The 26,207-nt window shown below is 42.2% G+C and overlaps 1 protein-coding gene and 1 non-coding gene across 2 annotated transcripts in view; one reads left to right on the forward strand and one right to left on the reverse strand.

The window, feature by feature from the left end:
- The window catches only part of ARHGAP28 (Rho GTPase activating protein 28), a 167,736-nt gene that overhangs the window by 123,314 nt on the left and 18,215 nt on the right, over positions 1-26,207 (forward strand). The window contains exons 9-11 of the mRNA XM_038747531.1: positions 10,443-10,605; positions 21,225-21,307; positions 25,091-25,288. Of these exons, the coding sequence (XP_038603459.1) occupies positions 10,443-10,605; positions 21,225-21,307; positions 25,091-25,288 (444 nt within the window). The remainder of the gene's footprint in view (positions 1-10,442; positions 10,606-21,224; positions 21,308-25,090; positions 25,289-26,207) is intronic.
- LOC119929231 lies at positions 14,673-14,810 on the reverse strand. The gene has a single exon (XR_005451365.1). It is a non-coding gene; the product is annotated as a small nucleolar RNA SNORA7 (small nucleolar RNA).

Raw genomic sequence — 26,207 nt, forward strand, 5'->3', positions numbered from 1 at the left:
TGATGGAACTGCTTTGTGACTCAGTTTCATCTACTGCAAAATGGGGATTAAATACTTGGTCTTCCTCCCCTTTAGACTGTGATTCCCACGTGGGATAGGGACTGTGCTCAACCTGATTTTCTTGTAGCTATGTTAGCACTTAGTATAATGCTTGACACCTAGTAAGCACTTAACAAATACCACTATTATTATTACTATCATTATTATTATTAATAATCATTATCATTATTTCACCAACTCACTTTGCTACTTACCCAGTCTCTTTCTCTCTGCCTCCCATTTTTCTTCTCCACTTACCAACCCAATCCTATCCTCCACCAGCCCCTCTTACTTGATGTAAGAGTCTCCTTTGTTCCGTCTCCTTTCCCCATTGTTCTGGGAGTACTGATGGACCCTATGATGCCCGCGGGGAAATATCTGCTCTCTCCAGAGATTCCTCTCTCCAGGAAATCCTGCTGTGGCTACAAGGTCACGCTTCATCCTGGTGCAAGCCTTGCTGACCAAGTGGCTGTCACAAGGCATAATCGTAGAGAAAAACTAGAAAAGGTTTTGTCAGGCCCAACTGTGGCCTGGGGTGAAGACACTCACAGCTCAGCTTCTCTCCTCTTTAATAATAATAACAATAGTAATGGCATTTGTTAAGCACTTACAGGCACTGTACTGTGCACTGGGGTGGATACAATCAAATCAGGTTGGAAACCATGTGGGGCTCACAGTCTCAATCCCCATTTTACAGATGAGTTAACTGAGGCACAGACAAGTGAAGTGATTTGCCCAAGGTCACACAGCAGACAAGTGGAGGAACCAGGATTAGAACCCATGTCTTTCTGATCCCCGGGCCCAAGCTCTATCCACTACACCATGCTGCTTCAGTCTCAGCCTTCTATATGAGAAAGCTAAGGGGCCCAGAGAGTCCTGGAGGAAGATTGAAGGAGGGAGAAGCCCTCTGTGATGTCTCTGAGAATACGAATGTGTTGTTTGGCACCCACTGGAGTGGGCCTATTTTCTCTACCTCATCCACTTATAGAAGAGCATTTTTGTAGAGAATGGCATCAACCAATCAATCAATTGGAAGTATTTATTGAGTGCTTACTCTGTCCAGAGCACTGTGCTAAAAACTTGTGAGAGTACAATATAAAACAGAGTTGTTAGACATATTCTTTGCTCACAACGAGATTATAAATCTAGAGGGGGAAACAGACATTGAATAAATTACAGATATGTACAGAAGTGCTATGGGGCTGAGGGAGGGGTGAATAAAGGGTACAAATCCAATTGCAAGGGTGACGCAAAAGGGAGAGGGAGAAGAAGAAATGAGGGCTTTGTCAGGGAAGGCCTCTTGGAGGAAATGTGCTTTCAGTAAGGCTTTGAAGATGGGGAGAGTTATTGTCTGCTGGATATGAAGAGGAAGAGCATTCCAGGCCAGAGGCAGAACGTGAGCGAGAGGTCGGCAGTGAGATAGACAAGATGGAGGCACAGTGAGCAGGTTGGCATGAGAGGAGTGAAGCGTGTGGTCTGGGCTATAGTAGAAAAATAGTGAGGTAAGGTAGGAGGGGGCAAGGTGATAGAGTGCTTTAAAGCCACTTGTGAGGAGTTTCTGTTTGATGTGGAGGTAGATGGACAACCACTGGAGGTTCTTGAGAAGTGGGAAAACAGACTGAACATTTTTGTAGAAAAATGATCCGGGAAGCAGAGTGAAGTATTTCCTGGAGTGGTAGTCAGATGTTCCCCTTCATTCAGGACAAAATGAAAGGAAAACCACTGGCCTAGTGGAAAGATCTGGGAGTCAGAAGACGTGAGTTCTAATCCTAGCTCTTATCTGTTGTGTGACCTTGGACAAGTCATTTAATTTCTCTCTGCCTTAGTTTATCACCTGTAAAATGGGGATTATAATACCTATTCTTCCTCCCCACTTAAAAAGCTGTGAAGCCCCTGTGGGACAGGGTTTAGGTCCAAGCTGATTATCTTATATGGAACCCTGCGTCTAGTGTACTGCTTGTCTTATAGCAAGATTTTAATGAACACCACAGTTTTAACTCGAGCATGCTGGGTCTAAATTTGATCAAAGCAGAAAAGAAGAATTTCCTGAGAGTGAGGGATGTTACCAGAGGAACCTCTTGCCAAGTTTAGGTTGTGGAATCTCCTCCTCCGAAGGCCTTTACCAACAGTCTAATTCCCCTTAGCTGGATGAATTAGGGTAGCTCTGTTTGCATGTACAGGGGTAGATTTAATGATCTCTGAATTTCCTTCCAACTGGTCATCTGTAACAATATGAGAGTGAGGGACAGAGATTGAGGGCAGGCTCCTGAATGGGCTCATTCTAAATTTACAGATGAAAGTTGCCAAGTTTGTGATTTCAATCTCCGCATCATAAGTCCATCCAACAAGACAACCTATCAGAAGCCGAGGAAATAAGTTTCCTAAGCAGAACCAGATTTTCTTCCTCCAAGCCAACATACATTATAAAGACACTGGGCTTTGCAGACCTTCCAGCCAGTTCAGGTTTTGTGTGGTTTTTGTAAAGCATGTGGCTCTGATTATAAATTTTTTTTATATACTCTGGAGCAGATCTAATAGAAGAATCCTTGTGCATTTGTGTCAGTTACAATACATTATAAACTCTTCCCATAATTAAAAAGTAACTTCTTTTTAGGCTAGTCTCTTGTCCCGAAAATCCCCATTAATTTAGTTTTCAAGTTGGGGTGGGAGGGTTCAATTTAGTATAGACACTTTTTTAGTCATTTTTCTTAGGTACCTAGGCAAATTTGAACTGTGGTCTGTATTCTTGGAAGAGGCTAAGGTTCTTATTGGTTGAGTTCCAATAAAGCAAATGTGGAGAAGGCTCAGAATGATGGACTGGAAGATATTGGAAGAACATTGGAAATATAACCTTACATGCTGAATATGAAATAGCTGTATTGTGTTTGACCAGATTGTTCCCTAAGTTATATCACTTCATCAGTAATGTTGAGCTATACAGATTTGTTTATTTGTACAGATGTAAGTATTAATCATTATTATTATTATGGTGCTTGTTGAGCACTGTTCTAAGCGCTGGAGTAGATACAAGTTAATCAGGTTGGACACAGTCCCCATACCACAAGCGGCTCATATTCTTATCCCCATTTTACAGATGAGGTAACTGAGATACAGAGAAGTGAAGCAACTTGCCCAAGGTCACCAGCAGACATATGGCAGAGACAGGATTAGAACCCAGGTCCTTCTGACTCCTTGGCCTGTACTCTATCTACTAAGCCATGCTGCTTCTCTAATTCCCACCCATAAATTCTCTGAGTACTTACAGTGCTCTGAACAGAGAAAGCACTTAATAAATGTGATTACTACTACTTTCCCATCCTTTTCAGCAAAAGTGCACCTTGTGCTAACAAACTAGAGATCTGTCATTGTTTAAGCTAAATGTATCTGTCAATATTGAATGCTTATTTGAAAAGGGTTTTAATTGCTCTATTCTGCTCTATTCAAGGTAATCAAAATACTTCAGAAGTTGAGGAGGAGAGGAAGAGAGGTTTTGAAGACAAAGAAAGCTTTTGAGCATAACATTAGCATTAATACTCAATAACTCTCATGAAAGACAACTAAAAGAATTGCATTATGGCATGGGGGTAAAGAAATGGGGGAGGAGTGTGGGTCTGTAATTTTCTTTCAGGGCTCCATAATTTTCTAAGTAGACTCCAGGTCTACTAAGATGACAGAAATTTCAATCAATCAACCAATGGTACTTTTTGAGTGCTTATTATGTGTCAAGTACAGTGCTATAACAAACATTTAGGAGAGAATAATACAGTAGGGTTGGTAGGTATGAACCATGTACAGAAGCAGCTCACAGTCTAGGCAGAGAGCAACAGACATTACAATCAAATACTGATGAAGAAATGGGAGAGCATAGGAACACATACTGTAGTGCTTTGGATCTAGGGGGAGGATAAATATCAATTTCTCCCAGTCTACAGATTCAGGTTTATAGAGGAGAGAGTGAATTGGAGAAATGAAAGATCTAGTCAGGGAACGATTCTTGGAGGCCCTATTTTAATAGGGCTTTAATGGTGGGGAGAGATATGGTCTATTTGCAGAGAATATGATTTTTAAAATGCACCAATCAAAGGGATTAAAGCTTCTCCTCACTTCATATTTTAAAAGCTTCTAAATAAAGTCTGAGGAGCAGTAGAGGAGAGGCTAGTATCAGCTAAATTAAAGCTTTGTTCTATTCATTTAGAACCAATATATCTGTTTTTCCCATCTTCAAAATGATATACTTACCACAAGTCCTCAAGTCTCTTCCGCCTAATTTATTTATGATGATTAGTACATGAATAAGTCAGGGCAAGTTTTTCCCATGAGCCTTATTGTTGGGTTGAATGGACTGAAGATAGTGAATGCTGTTTTGTGGAAACATTACTGTAAACACTCTACCTTTAGAAGCTTGGGTCCTACAGGGTGGAAAGAGGAAAGAAAGGAATTGAAAGATAAAGGAAAAAAGAAAGAACAGCAAAATTGAAAGAGAAGATGAGAGAAGTGGTGGGAGAGAGATGAGAAGAATAGGAATGACAAGGAGAAAGAAAAAAACTTGGATAAGAGATGAGAAATCTTAGGAGTGAGGAAAAGAAAGAGAAAGAGAGGAAAATGGCACTATTATGTTGCCCGGACCCATTTCCCAGTGATCCCTCTAAAGAATAACAGTAATAATAATAGTGATAATTATAGTGGTATTTGTTAAGGGCTTACTATGTGCCAAGCACTGTTTGAAGTGTTGAGGTACAAGATAATCAGATTAGAAATTGTCTCTGTCCTTTATGGTGATCAAACTATAAGTGGGAGGGAGAACAGGTATTGAATGTCCATTTTACTGTTGAGGAAATTGAGGCGCAGATAAACAAAGTAATTCACCCACAATCAGACAACAGGTAACCGGTGAAGTCAGGATAACAACTCAGGTGTTATCCCCTTGCTCTGACTCTCAACCCCTTGCTCTTTCCACTAGTCCAAGTTGCTTCTCTATTTCCCACTGAGTAATATGCACCTATACAATGGCTCTAAAATATAGTAAGCTTTTTGGGGATGGGTTGGGAGTTGAGTTGATGGTAGCCTTGGGATTTACTAGTGCCCAACATGTGATTTTGTTGTCAGCTGGTAGAGAACACATAATAAGAGCTGAAGAAAGAGGGCCTTTTCATCTCCACAGCTACACACCTCCTGACCCTTGGAGATTAACTAGGAGGATCTAGTTGTGACACACAAAAGAAGAAAGAAAAGCAATTTGAAAGTAGCAAAAGACTTTCAAAGAAAGGACAGTCAGAATTAGACTGAATCAAGTACAGAGCAACAAATTACTTGGAAGAACAGAGAAAACATGAGAAGGAGACTTTCTTCTTCCTATGTTTCAGAATTCCTAAGCTTGGTCTCAGGGGTTACCTGATGACTTTAACAGATATGCTTGCTTGCATTCTGTGGATTTCATTTAGAAATTGAAGGCACAGCTCCTTAGGGCTGTTTGAAACTCCCTCACAAATGGAAGCAACATTTTGCTACATGAAGGGATTGAGCAAATTCACAAATTCCTTACCTGGCCTAGTATTCTTGTTGTCGTATGCATAATTGTCCTTCACATTCAAAGATGCCATTGATGGCGTTTATCTTTAAGAGCCTATGTCAGTCAGTCGGCCCATCAATAGTATCTACTGAGCACTTACTTTGTGCAGAGCACTCTACTAAGAATTTGGGAGAGTACAATATAACAATAAACAGTCATATTCCTTGCCCACGCTCCCTGTGGCTAAGGAATCTGTCTACCTTGGCTATTGTACTCTCACTTTGTAAAAGTTTTACAAAGCACTTAGTAAAGTGCTTTGCACACAATAAAGTGCTCAGTACATAACAATGATTTATTGTTGGGCTGAAGAGGCCAATTTCAAACAGATTGTGTCCCTAAAAAGGCTGTCCTTTGTTGTTTTGTCCTGTTTGGTTTCTGCAGTTCCTGAAGCTCTTTTCTCTTTGGCCTCCATGTCTCATGTTCCTTATGAACCTTTTTTTCAAAGACCACTACTCTCTTCTGGATTACACGCCCATTCAGGTCTATCCTCAGCAATGGACTCCCTATTTTCAGCTGGATTGGAGCAGAGCCTAATGCTTTATAGTACCGTGTCCTTAAAACATTTCCTCCACACTCCTCGCTTTTGCAGCTCTCCATACAACATCTATCTGGTTAGCCTGCAGCCACTCATTCTCCTCACAGTATTAATATAAAATGTGAAAGAACTTACTGGGGGACACAAACTCAAATTTTGTGTAATTTTTTTCTTCCCACACCTTCCACCGTTTATCAGTTTTTCTTATCCACACAGGATTTCTCCCTCTTCATATGTTTAAACAATATGTTTAAATTGTACCCTTTCCCCCATTCCTTGTTTATCTCCCTCCTTCTCTTCCATATCACCCACTTGCTTCTTTTCTCTTGTCTCTGCTCCTCCATCTGACAATTGGTCAAGAAATCACATAATTCCACCTAACTCCACACCCACAAACAATTTAGTGGGAACAGATCCAACAAAGGTGGAATGTGGAGTGAGCCCTAGACCCAGGTGTAAATTGAACGGGTTAGAACCTGAGAGGAAAGCCCTCCATAAATGAAATCAATTGACAGCTCCCAAAGCTAACTAGTGTCAGCAACAAGTGACACTGGGCAAGTCACTTCACTTCTCTGCCTCAGTTACCTCATCTGTAAAATGGGGATTAAGTTTGTGAGCCCCATATGTGTCCAACCTGTTAATCTTGTATTTACCCCAGCACTTAAAACAGTGCCTGGAACACAGTAAGCACTTAACAAATACCAATTAAAAAGAAAATCCCACCCAGCATAGAGATGTTGAGGAGAATATAGCTTTCATGCTGGGAGACTGACTACATTCCAGAACTTCATTATTCATGATTTGTCTTTTTATACTGAGTAGAACCCATAAATGAAGCAGTGTGGCCTAGTGGAAACAGCACAGATCTAGAAGTCAGAGGATCTGGGTTCTAATCCCAGCTTTGCCAACTGTCTGCTGTGTGACCTTGGGCAAGTAATTTCTCTTCTGTGTGCCGGAGTTATCTCATCTTTAAAATGGGGATTAATACTGTGAGCCCCATAAAATACATCAGCCAATGATGTATTTGTCAATGAAGTGCATCTAACTTTACTTTTATTTATTCTGATGACTTGACACCTGACCACATGTTTTGTTTTGTTGTCTGTCTCCCCCTTCTAGACTGTGAGCCCGTTGTTGGGCAGGGACCATCTCTATATGTTGCCAACTTGTACTTCCCAAGCGCTTAGTACAGTGCTGTGCACACAGTAAGTGCTCAATAAATACAATTGAATGAATGAATGAATGAATGTGGGACAGGGACTGTGTCCAACCCAATTTGCTTGTATCCACCCAGCACTTAGAATGCTGCCTGGCACATAGTAAGCTCTTAATAAATACCATAAAAAATGATGAAACTGCTCAAGAAGCTAGATATGACTCCTGGGTGGGGTCCTGATCTCAAAGCCAGACATGAGGGTCATAGCCCAGATATCACAGCTCTGACCTCTCCTTTTCCTTTGTCAACTAATATTCACTCAGCACTGATCACAAAATTACGATAACTAGGAAGAAAAACCACATAGACTCTGTCATGGAAGAATGCCACAGGTTGTTCCAATATAATAATAATAATAATGATGGTGGTATTTGTTAAGTGCTTACTATGTGCAAAGCACTGTTCTAAGCACTGGGCAGGTTACAAGATAATCAGAATTTCCTATGGGAGGCTTACAGTTTTAATCCCCATTTTACAGATGAGGTAACTTAGGCACAGAGAAGTTAAGTGACTTGCCCAAAGTCACACAGCTAACAGTTGGCAGAGCTGGGATTTGAACCCATGACCTCAGACTCCAAAGCCCGTGCTCTTTCCACTGAGCCATGCTATGAAAATAAATGTTAAAAACTCAGCCAGGTGAAGAGGATATGACTGCCTCCACTCCCCAAGCAATCATCCTAGACATGTGTATAGCTTTTTAACTGTTTTCCTGAGGTCTGATCCTTCTGCATGCTGTCCTTGCCTACCCCAAAAACACTTTGTCCCTTAATCTGAGCAGAGGTGCCCAGATCATAATTGGCAGCACCAGAAATGTAGCCTTCCCTCTCTAAAATCTTTTAATGCCAGGGGCGAATGCCTCATGGCAGTTTTTGTTGAATGGCTGGCGTGCTGACAGTCTTTGGCATGAGAAAGCAATTTGCATGGCTATTATTCCTCTTTGCTTAAAATGTAGTGAGAGGCACCTTGATGCATTTGAGCAGATTTAATCAGTTCATCCTTGGGTAGAAGATGATCAAGATGAAATCTAACATGACCATGAAAATAAGTACTGGCCCACCTGTCCAGAGAGCTGAAAGAAATCAGAGTGGATCTGACTCAAAATGTTGGCCTCCTATTTCGGTTTCCTTTGAATTTGGTTTCCATGGGTATCTGTTCTGGAGAGTGTATTAACTGTAGGTAGATTGAGAGAAGCAGTGTGAGATAGTGGAAGAGTAACAGTCTCATAGCCGGGGAACTGGGTTCGAGCCCAAGTCAACCATGGCTGTGTGACTGTGGGCAACCTCTCTGAGAAGCAGCATTGCCTAATGGAAAGTGCCATGCTGAGAATAATGATTAATAATAACTGGGGTACTTGCTAAGTGCCTACTATGCTCCAGGCAATGTACTAAGCACTGGGGAAGTATTGTTGCCTAGTGAGTAGAGCACAGGTCTGGGAATCAGAAGGACCTGGGTTTTAATCCCAATGCTGACATTTGTCTGCAGAGTGACCTTGGGCAAGTCACTTAACTTCTCTGTGACTCAGTTACCTCAACTGTAAAATAGGGTTAAGACTGTGAGACCCATGTGGGACAGGGACTCTGTCCAAACTTGTATCTACCTCAGTGATTAGTATATTGCCTGGAACATAGTAAGCAGCTAACAAGTACCATAGTTATTGTAATTATTTGTATTATTATTATAATCAGTTATTATTATTATTTATCATTGTTATTATCATCATTATTATTATTAGCTATATACAAGATAATCAGTTCCCAAATTGGGCTCACATTCTAAAGGAAAGAAAATGTATTGAAATCCCAATTTACAGATGAGGGAACTGAGGCAAAGAGAAATTAAGTGGTTTGCTGAAGGTCATAGGGCAGATAACTGGCAGAGAGCCAGTAATAGAACTCAAGTCCTCTGACTCCCAAGCCCACACTCTTTCCTCTAGGCCAGCCTGCTTCCCAGAGGATATAGATTCTAATCCCAAATCATCCACTTTCCTGCTGTGTGACCCTGGGGAAGTTGCTTAACTTCTCAGTGCCTCAGTTACCTTACTTGTAGAATGGGGATGAAATACCTATAATAATGCTCCCTCCACCTTAGACTGGGATTCTCATATGTGACAGGGACTGTGTCTATCTGCTTATATTGTATCAACTCCAGCACTTGGTACGATGCTTGGCTCATAATAAGGGCTTAAAATTATCATTATTATTATTCCTTCAGTTATCTTATCTGGAAAATGGGGATAATCATGTTTGCCTTTCCTACCTACCTCACAGGGCTGGGTTTTTTTAGGGCAAAATAAGGTAATTACTGTGACAGTGCTATGGGAAGAAAAGTGATATACAAATCAAAGGTTTGTCCGTGTTCTTGTGGCCTATTAATATGGGACTCAAAAAATGGAAAGAAGGCGACTGAGAGGGGAAGGTAGTCTGAGCCAAAGAGAATGGGGTTAATGTGAATTTTCCTGGCCAAATAGAATTTCCACAGGCTGAGTTCTGGAAATGATTTGTGACTCTGATCTAAAACCTGTAAAGTTGGCTATGGACATACAGAAAGCCAGCCAGACATGTGGAAGAAGGCCTGCGTGTCTTGGCAGGAAGCTTGGCCAGATCTGGCAGATTCACTCCTGGAACATGTCAGTTCTCGAGTGCGCTCAAAGGAGGCAATTTTCCTGGTTGGGAGAGTTCTCATTCCATATGTGAACCAGCAGAGAGACATACTCTGTAGTTCCAGGGTGAGAGAGAGAAGAGGAGGAAGGGAAGGCTCTGCTTAAATCCAAATCATTTGTTTTGCAGAGCTAGAGGGTTTGTGGCCAAAGTCCCAAAAATGAAAACATGAATTTGGCTGGAATCATTAAAGCTTGCAATGACCCATCCCTCCCACAAGGCATTTATAGAAAGGGCCACTTGCTTTTGAAAAGACTTTTTGAATTGTTGCCAAAATTGCTGCTCTCTGCAGACCATGCTATCTTCAGAGGCTTGATTCCTGTTCTGCTAAATTGGAATGGGGAGATTTTTTTCAGTCACTGGGTTTGCAAGCCACATCAGGGAACAAACTCCATTAACTCATTTGTGGTACCCTCTGCTTCACAGAATCTCCGCCAAGAGCTGGAAACCAAATTCTACGATGATGCATTTGACTGGCATCAGGTGCGCAACAATGATGCGGCGGGCCTGCTCAAGATGTTTATCAGAGACCTCCCCAGCCTGCTCTTCACTGTGGAATATCTGCCAGCCTTCATCGCTCTGGTGGAAAGTAGGTGGAAGCAGTTGAGAACGCACCCGTCCCAGATGGGAGGTTAATCCAAGTGCCCATAAACAGAGGGGAAGAGGTTAATTTGAGGGTACTTTTGCTGTTTCATATGCTGTCTCTAACCTGGCCTATCTTTGAAATGGACTTAGAGTGACCTCAACATAACGTGTGTCCTCAAGCATTTTAAGATCCTGTCTTGGTTGGCTAACAGAGAAACAGTGTAGAAAGAGCGTGGGCCTGACAGTCAGAGGACCTGTGTCCTAATCAATCCATCAATCAACCAATATTGTACTCTCCCAAGTGCTTAGTACAGTGCTTTACACAACATTAAGTTCTCAGTAAATACAACTCAGTGAATGAATGAATGAACCATATTCATTGAGCACTTAGCTAATACTTGTTCCGCCTCTTGCCTGCTGTTTGACGGGTCACATAAATTCTATGTGCCTCCATGTTTCTACCTGTAAAATGGGGATTAAATGCCTGTTCTCCCTTCCCTTTAGATGGTGAAACCCACATGGGACAGAGACTGTCTCATTTCATTGTCTTATATCTACCCCAGTTCAATTTGATTATCAAGTATGTACCCCAGGGCTTAGCAAGTAATAGGAGCTCAACAAATAGCACACGATTAATAATAATAATAATAATAATAATAATAATGGTATTTGTTAAGCGCCTACTATGTGCAAAGCACTGTTCTAAGCGCTGGGGATGTTACAAGGTGATCAGGTTGTCCCACGGGGAGCTCACAGTTTTCATCCCCATTTTACAGATGAGGTAACTGAAGCACAGAGAAGTTAAGTGATTTCCCCAAAATCACACAGCTGACAGTTGGCGGAGCTGGGATTTGAACCCACGATCTCTGACTCCAAAGCCCGTGCTCTTTCCACTGAGCCACTCTCCTTCTATAGTTACTAATTATTATTATCATTTTGCAAGGGCTGACTATATTTAAGCCTACTTTCATTCATTCAATGGTATTTATTGAGTGCTTACTGTGTGCAGAGCACTGTACTAAGCGCTTGGGAAGTACAAGTCAGCAACATATAGGGACGCTCCCTACCCAACAACGTGCTTACAGTCTAGAAGTCTTTAGATTTCAATTCTCCTCAATGAATGGCACAAACTGTATCTGGAACATAAACCTGCCTAACTATAGTGCCAGCCCTCTCAGGGTCTCAATTGGAAAGTTTTCAGTCCTCTACCAGTCTCAACTATAATAATAATAATAATAATAATAATAATAATGGCATTTATTAAGTGCTTTCTATGTTCAAAGCACTGTTCTAAGCACTGGGGAGGTTACAAGGCAATCAGGTTGTCCCACAGGGGGTGCTTACAGTCTTAATCCCCATTTTACAGATGAGGTCACTGAGGCACAGAGAAGCCAAGTGACTTGCCCAAAGTGACACAGAGCCAGGCAGAACCAGGATTTGAACCCATGACCTCTGACTCCATAGCCCATGCTCTTTACATTGAGCCACGCTGCTATGGGAAGAAGGGTCAAGCAGAGGCCTATCCATTCCATTCCTAGCTTGGGCAGTGGCTAGCAAGTGGAAGGCAACCTGCTACAAGTCAAACCTCACCTGTGCTGGACCGCAGCAGCATGGGAGAGAGTTGAAGGCGGAGACTTGGGTTTATTGTTCGGGAGGCAATGGTAAACCGCTGCCATTTTTTTTACCAAGAAAACTCTACAGATACACTACCAGAATGACTGTAGATGGAGGTGGGGCATTCTGGGAGAGATTCATTCATTCATTCATTCATTCAATCGTATTTATTGAGCGCTTACTGTGTGCAGAGCACTGTACTAAGCGCTTGGGAAGTACAAGTTGGCAACATATAGAGACGGTCCCTACCCAACAGTGGGATCACAGTCTAGAAGGGGGAGACAGAGAACAAAACAAAAAATATTAACAAAATAAAATAAGTAGAATAGATATGTACAAGTACAATAAATAAATAAATAGAGTAATAAATATGTACAAACATATATACAGGTGCTGTGGGGAAGGGAAGGAGGTAAGGCGGGGGGATGGAGAGGGGGAGGAGGGGGAGAGGAAGGAGGGGGCTCAGTCTGGGAAGGCCTCCTGAAGGAGGTGAGCTCTCAGTAGGGCCTTGAAGGGAGGAAGAGAGTTAGCTTGGTGGATGTGGGAAGGGAGGGCATTCCAAGCCAGGGGGATGTTGTAGGCCGGGGGTTGACAGTGGGACAGGCGAGAACGAGGCACGGTGAGGAAATTAGCGGCAGAGGAGCAGAGGGTGCGGGCTGGGCTGTAGAAGGAGAGAAGGGCGGTGAGGTAGGAGGGGGCGAGGTGATGGAGAGCCTTGAAGCCGAGGGTGAGGAGTTTCTGCCTGATGTATAGGTTGATTGGTAGCCACTGGAGATTTTTGAGGAGGGAAGTAACATGCCCAGAGCATTTCTGGACAAAGAAATGTGTCCATGGCATCGCTATGGTTCGGACATGACTCAACAGCATAAAACAACAACAAACATAGCACCAAGACACTTTCCCAAACATACTGGTGGGCTTCGAAATAACAGTATTCTTTCTGCTATTTATTAGTATTAATGTCTGTCTCCTCACCTAGACTGTAAGCTAACTGTGGGCAGTAGGCAGTTCTGTACCCACTCTGTTGTATTTTACTCTCTCAAGGACTTAGTACAGAGCACTGCACACAATAAGCACTCAATAAATACCACTGGTGACGATGATGATGATGATGATGCATCATCTTTACTTGTAGATGCTCCATTTACCCAGCACTGACCTGGAAAATCCAGGAGTTAAATCCACAGGTGACTGACCTCACCAGCATCTGCTAGGAACTAATTTCATTCCCACCTCTGCATTTCCATTTCCACCATTCCTGGAGGAAGGAAATAATCATCCCTCCCTGAGCACTCTTCCCTCTTATCCTCTTTTCCCCTCTTTTCTCTCCTTCCTTTCTGTGGGTTGGGAATTTCATATCAGCTTAAAGTGCATGGTACCCAGCAGGCATTGAGAGGCAGGTAGACAGTGGGACCAGATAACAATTCCCTAAAACCGGTGGGGAAGCAGTGTGGACTAGTGGAAAGATCACGGGAATGGGAGTCAAGAAATCTGGGTTCTAATCCCCGCTCTGCCACATGCCTGCTGTGTGACTGTGGGCAAGTAACTTAACTTCTCTGGGCCTCCGTTTCATCATCTGTAAAATGGGGATTCAATACCTGTTATCTCTCTTCCTTCAATTTGTCCCCCTTGTGGGAGAGGGACAGCATCTGGTTGAATTATCTTAGATCTACTCTGATGCTCAGTATATAGTAAACACTTAACAAATATAACAATTATTAGTAATAATAATAATATAATGATGGCATTTGTTAAGTGCTTACTATGTGCAAAGCACTGTTCTAAGCACTGGGGGGATACAAGCTGGTCAGGCTGTCCCATGTGGGGCTCACAGTCTTAATCCCCATTTTACCGATGAGGTAACCAAGGCTCAGAGAAGTTAAGTGACTTGCCCAAGGTCACACAGCAAACATGTGCCAGAGCCGGGATTAGAACACATGACCTCTGACTCCAGAGCCTGTGCTCTTTCCACTGAGCCATGCTGTTCAGTATGGCTGAGCATTTTATTCATTTTATTCATATATAGTATGAATAGAATATAGAGTATAGAATATATAGTAGTATTATATAGAACTTTTGTGACCTTACATATTACCAAATGACTTTATATTCTCTGTCAATCAATCTGTTGTTGCAAAGCACAGTAGTAAGTGCTTGGGAGAGTACAATATAATGGAGTTGGTATACGCATTCCCAGCTCATAACGAGTTTACAGTCTAGAGAAGTCTTGTCTTGTCTTATGCTGTTCCGTCATTTCCGACCCATAGTGACAGCACATGCACATCTCTCCCAGAACACCCTGCTCTCCATCTGCAGTCACTCTGGTGGTGTATCCATAGAATTTTCTTGGTTAAAAATACCGAAGTGGTTTACCATTGCCTCCTTCCACGCGGTAAACTTGAGTCTCGGCCCTTAACTCTCTCCCTTGACACTGCTGCCCGGCATGGGTTAGTTTTTATTTATAGCATATTGCCTTCCACTCGCTAGCCACTTCCCAAGCTAGGAATGGAATGGGTATGCCCGTGCTTGACTCTCCCTCCCATAGCTGAGACTGGTAGAGTACTGAAAACTCTCCAGGTGCGACCCTGAGAAGGGGTCTAGAGGGGTAGATAGATATTAATATAAATGAATAAAATTAAATCTATTCTCACTGAATCTATCCTTTGCTCTAATATTCCCTTGTCCATTGACTACTTCCAAGCAGGGCTAGGATTCCTTTGTAACAATACAAACTCTGACATCAGAGAACCAGTGAAGGACTATGGAGGAAGATGAGAATTTTGCTCTCTCTCCTCTACTTAACAGGTAGAGAAGATGTAGGTCAGAAGTGATTAGTATCAGTATTACAATCAGGACTAGAATCCAACACACCTCACTTTCTGCTTAATATATTGTTTCATCCTTTCCAACAATGTTCCAGAAGTCTTTCAGCTAGATTTTCATTCATTCAGTGCCTACTATTAAATGAATCCACCTCAAGTTGTTGAGACCAAGAAAACTTGTTGCCAGCAGGGAATGTGTCCACCAACTCTATTACATTTTCATTTCTCAAGTGTTTAGTACAGTGCACTGCAAACAGTAGGTGCTCAATAAATCTGATTTATTGATTGAAGTATGTTCAACAAAACTGGAATTAAATATGGCAATGATGAGTGGAATCCTAAAATGAATAATATAACTTTACAGTACTGTATCATCCTCCTCCCTGACCCCCTGCTTCCTGTCTAGCCCTCTCTCCATCCCCCCATCTTACCTCCTTCCCTTCCCCACAGCACCTGTATATATGTATATATGTTTGTACATATTTATTACTCTATTTATTTATTTTACTTGTACATATCTATTCTATGTCTTTTATTTTGTTAGTATGTTTGGTTTTGTTCTCTGTCTCCCCCTTTTAGACTGTGAGCCCACTGTTGGGTAGGGACTGTCTCTATATGTTGCCAACTTGTACTTCCCAAGCACTTAGTACACAGCTCTGCACACAGTAAGCGCTCAATAAATACGATTGATTGATTGATTATTCATTCCATCGTATTTATTGAGTGCTTACTGTGTGCAGATCACTGAAATAAATGCTTGGGAGAGTATGATACAACAATAAACAGATGCATTCCCTGACCACAACAAGCTTACTTCACTATGATGCCCAGATAATTTTTCTAAAATAATGTTCGGTCCTTGTCTCCCCACTCCTCAAGACCCTCCAGTAGTTGCCCATGCCCCTCCACCTCAGATGGACACTCCTTACTATTGGCTTTAAAGCACTCAAACAGCTCTCCCCCACTTATCTTATCTCTCTGATTTCCTAATACAACCCAACCTGCACATTTTGCTCCTCTAGCTCTAACCAACCCACTTAACCTTGAGCTCACCACAACTCCTTACCTATAATCTCCCTTTGCCCTGGAATCCCCTCCCCCTTTACCGTCAGCATGGCACCTCAGAAGGTCATGGGTTCTAATTCTAGCTCCACCACTTGCCTGCTGTGTGACTGTGGGCAAGTCACTTTACTTCTCTGTCCCTCAGTTATCTCATCTATAAAATGTGGATCGAGACTGTGAGCCCCAAATGGGACAAGGACTGTTTCTGATCCGATTTGCTTGTATCCACCCCAGCATTTAGTACAGTGCCTGGCACATAATAAGCCCTTAATCAATGCCACAATTATTATATTATTTGACAGACCACCAATCTCCCTGCCTTCAAATGCTTATTAAAGTCACATCTCCTCCAAGTAGCCTTCCTCAACTAAGCTCTCATTTGCCCTACTCTCTCTCCCTTCTTCATTGACTCTCTCTACACTTGGATTTGTGCTTAGCACAGTGCTCAATGCTTAGAACAGTGCTTGGCACATAGTAAGCGCTTAAGAAATACCTTCATTATTACTATTATCTGAACCCTTTAAGTATTTTATGTTCACCCTATGTTCAACGACACAGCACTTCTGAAAATATCCATAATTTATTTTAATGTCTGTCTTCCCCTATAGATATGGCAGCCCCCTGTGGGCAGGGAACTTGTCTACCAACTCTGCTGTACTGTGCTCTGCACACAATAAGCATTTAGACTGTGAGCCCACTGTTGGGTAGGGACTGTCTCTATATGTTGCAAATTTGTACTTCCCAAGCACTTAGTACAGTGTTCTGCACATAGCGCTCAATGAATATGATTGATGATGATAATGATGATAAGCCCTCAGTAAATACCAGTGATGTATTGATTAATTGATTACACATTCCAACTATTAAGGTTTAGCTCTTCCAAGTTGCCAACCATGCAAAAAGGTAGAAAATAATGAAAAAACCCATATCTCTCTTTCCTTTCTGAAAAGGCTGTTGGCCAACCAGATGAGCTGTTCAGGGTTTGAAAGCTACTGGATTGAGCTCACATTCTGCATCTTTTTTCCTGAGATCAAATAAAATATCACCTGGTAGTTCCTTATGATGAGAACAGAAATCTGGAGCTGCCCTCTGGAACCTTGGCAGGAGGATTGTGGGTGCTGGGGCTGAGACTTTGGCATGAATTCTTAGTTCAGTCCCTGGGTATAATCATGTCATTATTATTCCATGATCCAAGGTAGATTCAAACCTCCACTATCATCTATGCCTGGAGGGATACACAAAGATGTTGGGGTTTTTAACCTGAAATTGACCACCAAAAGCCCCTGAATTAAATATTTAAGTTTGAAAAGTAACTGGAGAGAAATATATGGCTGTCCAAAGAATCACCCGTCTTTTTTTGCTGCTTTTATGTCACCTAGAACCTGAGAATGTCATTTTCTACATCTGATTTCATGCCAGATGGCTCACAATCCCCAGAGGGACAGGACCCTGTCTAATTCTAACCTTACATTTTTCCCAGTGTTTAAGAAAGTGCTCTGCACACAGTAAGCATTTAATAAATAGTATTACCATTACTACTACTACAGAATAGTCTAGTGGAAAGAGCCCGGGCAAGTGAGTCAGATTTTAATCCTGGTTCTGCCACTAGTCTGCTCTGTGACCTAAGGCAAGTCCCTTAACCTTTCTGTGTCTTAGTTCCCTCATCTGCAAAAGGGGATTGAAAACCTGTGCTATCTTCTACTTAGGCTGTGGGCTCCATATGGGATCATGTATCTACTCCAGCGCTTAGTACAGTGCTTGGCACAAAATAAGCACAAACCACAAACCATAACTATCATAGAATTGGCAGAACTGGCAAGGAACTAAGGCTGAGAAAAAGTCTTTTTGTGATCAGAGGAGTTAACTGGGCAGGGAATAAGGTTTCCTGAAGGAGAGGAGCAGTCATATCTAAACAGAGACCCTTTGGTGTGTGGAGGGAGATGTTTTGACTATTAATCTAATTATATTTCTTTTTCTAGAGATTGCCAAAACAATCTCTAAAAGTAAAAGATGAATAGCCCATTAGTCAAATCTTGGATGATTTCATGAGAAGCTTAATAACTTTCAGGGGAAATAAATGACCTATGGAAAAGCTACATCACTATAATTAAGGACTTCCACTGACTACATAAACACTCAGGCTTCATGAGTAAAATGAACACTGATCATTTCCTAATTTCATCTTTAGATCTTAAAGGGCATTATAAGAGTGCTTGAATTTGGTAGAGACAGACTAGAAGGTCCCAAACTTCTTCATGTGATTTTCTTTAGAATCACTTTCAAACTTCCATTTTAGTATCAAGAATAGTGGCAATCAATCAAACGATTGATGGCTTTTATTGAGCCCTTACCATATGCAGAGCACTGTACTCAGCTCTTGGGAAAGTATGGTACAATAGAGTTGGTAAACAGGATCCCTGTCCTCAAGGAGTTTACAATCTATTGACAGGCTAGGGAAAAGCTTCTCTTTTATCCAACAAAGAGTTTCGTTGTCATTCACCGATGAAGTTATGAACACACCTGAATAGTCTGCTGTTGGATTCTGGTTCAGACATGCTGCCCAATTATCCAGACTGCTCCTTCATAACCCAGTGTGCTCCAGTCTTGTCTCCACATATGACGTATGTGGACATGAGTGTTCTCTCAGCAGATGGTATCCCTGAACTCACTGTGACCAAAGGGCCCAAAATGTGCTGAATTTGGCTCCATGCCTGATGTCATATGAAAGCCAGGCTTAGTCTCCTGAAGGGAAGATAAAGCAGTCATGCAATATCGGATGGTCCTCTTACACTGGTAGCCTGAGGGTCACCCCCAGTGGAGCAAGACTACCAGTCCCTCACAACTCCAGGTTCCCAGAAGCCCATTCTCCAGTACAGCAGAGGGAGGACACCTTGGCAGCTACCCAAATCCAGATCCCACAGTTTACCTCAGAGTCTCAGTCATACCCTGAAACTCTACTTTATCCATCAGTCTTTCCCTGATATTAATTCATTCATTCAATCGTATTTATTGAGCACTTGCTGTGTGCAGAGCACTGTACTAAGCCTTGGGAAGTACAAGTTGGCAACATATAGAGACAGTCCCTACCCAACAATGGGCTCACAGTCTAGAAGATATATTCCCAGCACCCCAAGGTATACAAACCCATCAGCCACCTCTAGCCTCAGCACTTAGGAATGTATGTTAATTGTACATTCAATTTATTTAGATTGCATTTTCATTACTTGGTGTTTTTGATTGATTTAGTGGATACAGCACGGACCTGGGAGTCGGAGGGAATTGGTGTGACCTTGGGCAAGTCATTTAACTTCTCTGAGCCTCAGTTACCTCATCTATAAAATGGGGATTAAGACTGTGAGCCCCATGTGGGACATGAACTATGTCCAACCCAATTACCTCAAATCTACCCCAGCACTTATTAGAGTGCCCGGCACAGAGTAGGTGCTTAAAGAATATCATAAAAAAATGGTATTAATAGTAACTGTGCTATTTGTTAAGCATTTACTATGTGCCAAGCACTATATTAAGTATTGGGGAAGATACAAGATAACAGATTCAGAACAGTCCTTGTCTCAAATGGGGTTCACAGCCTAAGAAGGAATCAAGTGATGAGTCACATTTATTGAGTGTTTACTGTGTGCAAAGCACTGTACTAAGTACTTTGGAGAGTACAATAAAACAAAGTTGGAAGACAAGTTCATTGTCCACAATGACCTTACAGTCTAGAGATGAGGTTATGGTCTAGAGAAGGAGAACAGATATTTGATTCCCATTTTACAGATGAGAAAACCGAGGCACAGCAAAGTTAAGAGACTGGCCTAAGGTCACCCAGTGGGCAAGTGACAGAGCCAGGGTGTAGGATTCAGGTCCGCTGATTTTCAGATGTGTGTTCATTCCACTAGGCCACACTGCTTCTCCATTTTTGATTATTTTCATGCCTTTTCCCTGATAATAGTTTAAGCGCCTTGTGGGCAGGGAAGCTTCTTATTAATTTTTGGTTTCTATTTCCCAAGGGTTTAATACAATGCAACCACCCAGTGGGTCAGTCAATCAATCAACCAATCAGGTATATTGAGCGTTTACTGTGTACAGAGCACTATACTAAGTTTTTGGAAAAGTGCAATATAACAGAGTTGGTAGACACCTTCCCTGCCCACAAAGAGCTCAAAAAATGCTCTTTCTTCTGCTATTACAGGAAGTAGTAGTAATAATAATTCTAGTATTTATTAAGTGCTTACTATGTTCCAGGCACTGTACTAAGCACTCGGATGGGTACAAGGAAATCAGGTTGGACCACTGTCCCTGTCCTGCACAGGACTCACAGTCTTAACCCCCATTTTACAGATGAGGTAACTGAGGCCGAGAGAAGTGAAGTGACTTGTCCAAGGTCACACAGCAGACAATTCGTGGAGCCAGGATTAGAACCCATGACCTTCTAACTCCCAGGCCCATGATCTGTCCACTATATCCTGCTGCTTCCCACTTTTCCAGGTGGTCTCCCATCCAAATACTAACCAGTTCCCGACCCTGCTTAACTTCCGAAATCAGACAAGATCAGATACGTTCAGGGTGGTATGGCCATAGACTTGATGATTGATCTGATTATAATAATAATGATAATGGCATTTATTAAGCACTATGTGCAAAGCACTGTTCTAAGCACTGGGGAGGTTACAGGGTGATCAGGTTGTCCCACGGGGGGCTCACAGTCTTAATCCCCATTTTACAGATGAGGGAACTGAGGCACAGAGAAGTTAAGTGACTTGCCCAAAGTCACCCAGCTGACAATTGGCAGAGCCAAGATTTGAATCCATGACCTCTGACTCCAAAGTCCGTGCTCTTTCCACTGAGCCACACTGCTTCTCTGTAATATCTACCACAACACTTAATCTATCAATCAGTAGTATTTACTGAGCCCTGGCACTGTACTAAGTACCTGGGAGAGTACAGTACAGCAGAGTGGGTAGATGGATTCTCCACCCACAAGGAGCTTACAGTCTAGAGGGGGAGACAGACGTTAATTTAAATAAATAAATAACCTAGTATGTATTTAATAATACCGTATTTATTCTTCTCCAGTAGATCAGTATCTTTAAAGTATGTTATTCCTTGGTTTTGCTTTTAGGAATCTCCAAGATTAAATTGCAGCTCCAAGCTCTGCATCTGCTAATCATGTTACTGCCTGATGCCAACAGAGACACAGCCAAGGTATGTACTGTGATCACAGTCTCCCCCATTTGTGCCTTTGAGCAAGGAGATTTTCCCTTTGTGATCAAGAAATATGGTCACCTATTAATTATTCTGATTGAACTGGGGGAAATTACCCAGCCCCCTCTGCTTTTCCCTCCTTACTGCTGACCCAGTCATCCATTTCATCATTCATTAGCAACTTTACACGTCGGCAAAAGGCAGCAGGAAAGAGGGTGAAATGCATATAATTCCATTTGCTATTCATTTTTACCCTGGCAAAATTTTCCGGGAGATATCATTGGGAGATATCCCCCACCCCCACCCCGGGAAAAAGGCCCTTGTTATCATTAAGTTATATTAACGACAACCTCATTCGCACCTACTCAGCCTTCCTGTCCCGCCATCGACCCCCGGCCCACGTCCTCCCCCGGGCCTGGAATGCCCTCCCTCTGCCCATCACCAAGCTAGCTCTCTTCCTCCCTTCAAGGCCCTACTGAGAGCCCATCTCCTCCAGAAGGCCTTCCCAGACTGAGCCCCTTCCTTTCTCTCCCCCTCGTCCCCCAATCCATCCCCTGCATCTTCCCTCCTTTCCTTCCCCACAGCACCTGTATATATGTATATATGTTTGTACATATTTATTACCCTATTTATTTATTTATTTTACTTGTACCTATCTATTCTATTTATTTTATTTTGTTAGTATGTTTGGTTTTGTTTTCTGTCTCCCCCTTCTAGACTGTGAGCCCACTGTTGGGTAGGGACTGTCTCTATATGTTGCCAGCTTGTACTTCCCAAGCACTTAATACAGTGCTCTGCACACAGTAAGCGCTCAATAAATACGATTGATTGATTGATTGATTGATTGCCAGAATAGGTTTTGAATGTTACTGTTAATTTCAATTAACAAACAGGTCTACACTAGCATGTATTAAGCAGGGTTCTCCAGTCATATTATGTGAACTTTCACTCATTATTTTCCTCAAATACCCACTTTTGCAAATTCTTTTCCTCCTCAAGTCCAAGAAAAAAAATGTCCCTGATGCCCTGATACTGGATGAATTCAGGAAGAGGGATTTTCAGGGATTCAGGGATTCAAAACCAAATGAATAGCAGTGTGTTGGGTAAGACCCCAAGAGCAGATAGCAAAGTTTGAAGGACAAAGCATGCAAAGCCAAAAGCCTAATGAAATTCTCTATGCTACCTGTGTCCAGATGAAGAGATTCAAGAGAGAGCCAAACTGATGCCTAAAGGGCAATAATCCCCACTTCCCCAATAAGCATGACTGGCTAAATTCTTCAGAGACTCTGAACCTTAGGAACATTTTGTTTTCCAATTTTGGTGCTGGCTTGGCTTGGATCTCCTGGTTCTTGAATTTAGACCATCCATTTTATCATGCTTGTCCGAGAGCCAAAATCCTGAGGGTTAGAAAATCCGGAGCCCTCAAGAGACTTAAGCCTTCTCTTAGAGAGAGGCTAAATTGACCTCTGACCCTGATCTCTTCTGATCCTTCTTTCCTCTCTTTTGAAAATGTGCCAGAAACAGTTTCTCACTGGGGAGCCCTTTATTTAATCCCCTCAGAGACTGAAAGGAGGGCAGAATTTAAAGGCAACAGAGAAAGTGTCCAAAAATTGAATTGGTTTCACGAGATCTGGATTTTCAAGCTGTCTGCACCGATTTATCCTTCCCCTAGTTTAGCTGAGAGGTGCTACTGGTTTAGAACTGTGGGTAATTCAATATTCTAAAGACGGATCTTTTTCTTAGTGGAATTTTTCTGAAAGGAAAGAAACATGTTCAAATTTTTAAATCACATTAACCACAAGTAATGGCATTATCAAAGCAAGATAGATTCCTTATGGTGCAGTTAATATATGAAAATTAACAAGCAGTCAATCCAACATATTTATTAAGTGCTTACTCTGTGCAGAGTACTTTATTAAGCATGAGAGACCACAATATAATAGAGTTGTTAGACATGTTCCCTGCCCACATACATGACAGCCTTTGTTTTCAAGCAGTCTGTGGGAAATATTATTAATGTTTCTTATGAGAATGCTAAGAAAATGGTAAAATGCAAAACCTTGACTAATTCAGGGACCTGACCTAAGTTTCCAAAGTCCCTTGGAAGTGAGAAAGAGTGAAGAATAAAGGATGAAAGACAGAGGGAAGAGCATGGGTAAGAATCGAAGGATGACTGTTCAAATCCCGGCTCTGCAATTTGACTGCTTTGTGACCTTGGGCAAATCACTTAGCTGACCTCAGTTTCCTCATCTATAAAATAGGGATTAATCATTAGAGAAGGAGCGTGGCTCAGTAGAAAGAGACTGGGTTTTGGAGTCAGAGATCATGGTTTCAAATCCCGGCTCCACCAGTTGTCAGCTGTGTGACTTTGGGCAAGTCACTTGACTTCTCTGTGCCTCAGTTACCGCATCTGTAAAATGGGGATTAAGACTGTGAGCCCCCCCGTGGGACATCTTGATCACCTTGTAACCTCCCCAGTGCTTAGAACAGTGCTTTGCACATAGTAAGCACTTAATAAATGCCATCATTATTATCTGTTTTCCCTCCCCCTTAAACTGTGAATCCCCATGTGGAACAGGGACTGTGTCTGACCTGACCTTCCTTCCCCTTGACGTTCCCATCACTGTAGACAACACCGCCATCCTCCTTGCCTCACGAGCCCTTAATCTTGGCATTGTCTTTCACTCATCTCTCTCATTCAACCCACAGATTCAATCCATCTCCAAATTCTATCAATTCAACCTTCTATCCTATTGGTTCACAGCATTGCTAAAATCCACCCTTTCCTTTCTATCCAAACTGCTATTGCATTATTCCAAGCACTGTTGCCTTGTACCCTGATTACTGCATCAGCCTCCTTGATGACCTCCCTGCCTCCTGTCCCTCCTCCTTTCAGTCCATACTTCACTCTGCCACCCAGATCATCTTTTGGCAAAACTGTTTAGTTCATGTTTCCCATTCCCTTTCTCATTAAACAGAAACTCCTTCCATCGACTTGAAAACATTTAATTACTTTATGCTCTCAATCATTCAATCATATTTATTGAGCATTTACTGTGTGCAGAGCACTGTACTAAGCACTTGGAAAGTACAATTCAGTTCTCCTACTTTGCCTCCCTGATTTCCTACTACAATCCAGCCCCCACACTTTGATCCTGTAATGCCAACCTACTCACTCTTCCTCTATCTTGTCTATCTCACCACTGACTCTCTCTCCCACATTCTCTCTGGAATGCCCTCCCTCTTCATATCTGACAGATGATCACTCTCCCCACTTTCAAAGCCTTAATAAAAGCACATTCTCTCCAAAGGCCCCTTCCACAGCTAAGCCTTCATTTCCTCTTATCCCAATCCCTTCTGCATCACTCTTGAACTTGGATTTGCATCCTTATCCAGCCCTCCCTCAGCCCCACAGCACTTGTGTACATATCCAGAATTGGTTTATAAAAATGTCTGTCTTCCCCACCTAGTCTGGAAGCTCACTGTGGGAGAGGAACATGTCTACCAACTCTGTTATATTGTACTATCCCAAGCACTTAGTACAGTGTTCTATGCATGGTATATGCTCAATAAATTAACTTGTTTCTAACCTAGAGATTTGTACACTTCTTGGCATATAGTAAATGCTTAAGAAATTCCAGTTTTAATTATTATTAGGGAAAAAAATGGTTGAAGGAAGGAAGGGAATGTGGGAAGGAAGAGGGAAAAACAGAATAAGGAAGCTAAAGAGAAGTTTTGGAAATGATTGGACTACACTGTTACAAGAATGATATTCTCCTGTAGGCTTTCTTGACATTCCTCAAGAAAGTGATTGCAAACGAAGGGAAAAACAAAATGAGCCTGTGGAATGTTTCCATGATTGTGGCCCCAAATCTCTTCATCTACAAAGGCAAGCGCTCCAACCAAGAAGAAATGCAGGTGGCCGCAACAACAGCCCATATTGTTCGACTTCTGATTCGCTACCAGGATATCTTGTGGACTGTGAGTACTCCCTACCCAATTCTCACTGCCTGTCAGAGCTATGTTTTTCCCTCTGCTACCCCAACTTCTGTGGGGGGGTTCTGCGGGACAGCCCCCGGCATGTACAGCAGTGTGCCCCCCCCCCCCCAACACACTATCCCCCAGTTTCAGAAAATCATCATGGTCTGAGGCTGGCCACTTGGAAACCTCCTAGAGAGTGGTAGTCACCATTCTTCTGTGTGTCCTCTGACGCTTGCTTTTTGTGTCTTCAGTATTGCCATCACTTACTGATCCTGGGCAGCCTTGACTGAGATTATTTCTGCCTTCCTGTCTAGACTATAAGCATTTTAGGGGAAGGGAATGTGACCACTAATTCTAGAATAATGAACTCTCCCAAGTGCTTAGTACATGTTCTTGCTGTAGTAAGTGCTCTATCAATTCCATTAGTTGATTGATTGATTATGGTGACTTCTAAGCTGACACTGCCTGAGGGAGGGGAGTCAGTTGCTCTATTTTAGGGAGCTACCTCATCCAGAACCCCAAATGATCTCTCTGTGGTCTGAAAACAGTGGTAGTATTGGAAGACTGTAAGCTCGTTATGGCCAAGGAATGTGTCTGCTAATTCTGTTGTATTGTACTCTCCCAAGCACTTAATACACTGCTCTGTATATAGTAAACATTCAGTAAATCAGATTGATTGATTTATAGTAGTAGTATAAGTAATAACCTTTAGATTGCATATTCCTTGTGTTCAGGGAACATGTCTACCTACTCTGTCGTACTCTCATTCATTCATTCATTGAATTGTATTTATTGAGTGCTTACTGTGTGCAAATCACTGTACTTAAGTGCCTGGAAAGTACAATTCAGCAATAGAGACAATCCCTGCCCACAACGGGCTTACAGTCTAGAAGGGGGGAGACAGACATCGAAACAAGTA

The sequence above is a fragment of the Tachyglossus aculeatus genome, chromosome 5, assembly GCF_015852505.1.
Source record: "Tachyglossus aculeatus isolate mTacAcu1 chromosome 5, mTacAcu1.pri, whole genome shotgun sequence".
Taxonomy (NCBI): domain Eukaryota; kingdom Metazoa; phylum Chordata; class Mammalia; order Monotremata; family Tachyglossidae; genus Tachyglossus; species Tachyglossus aculeatus.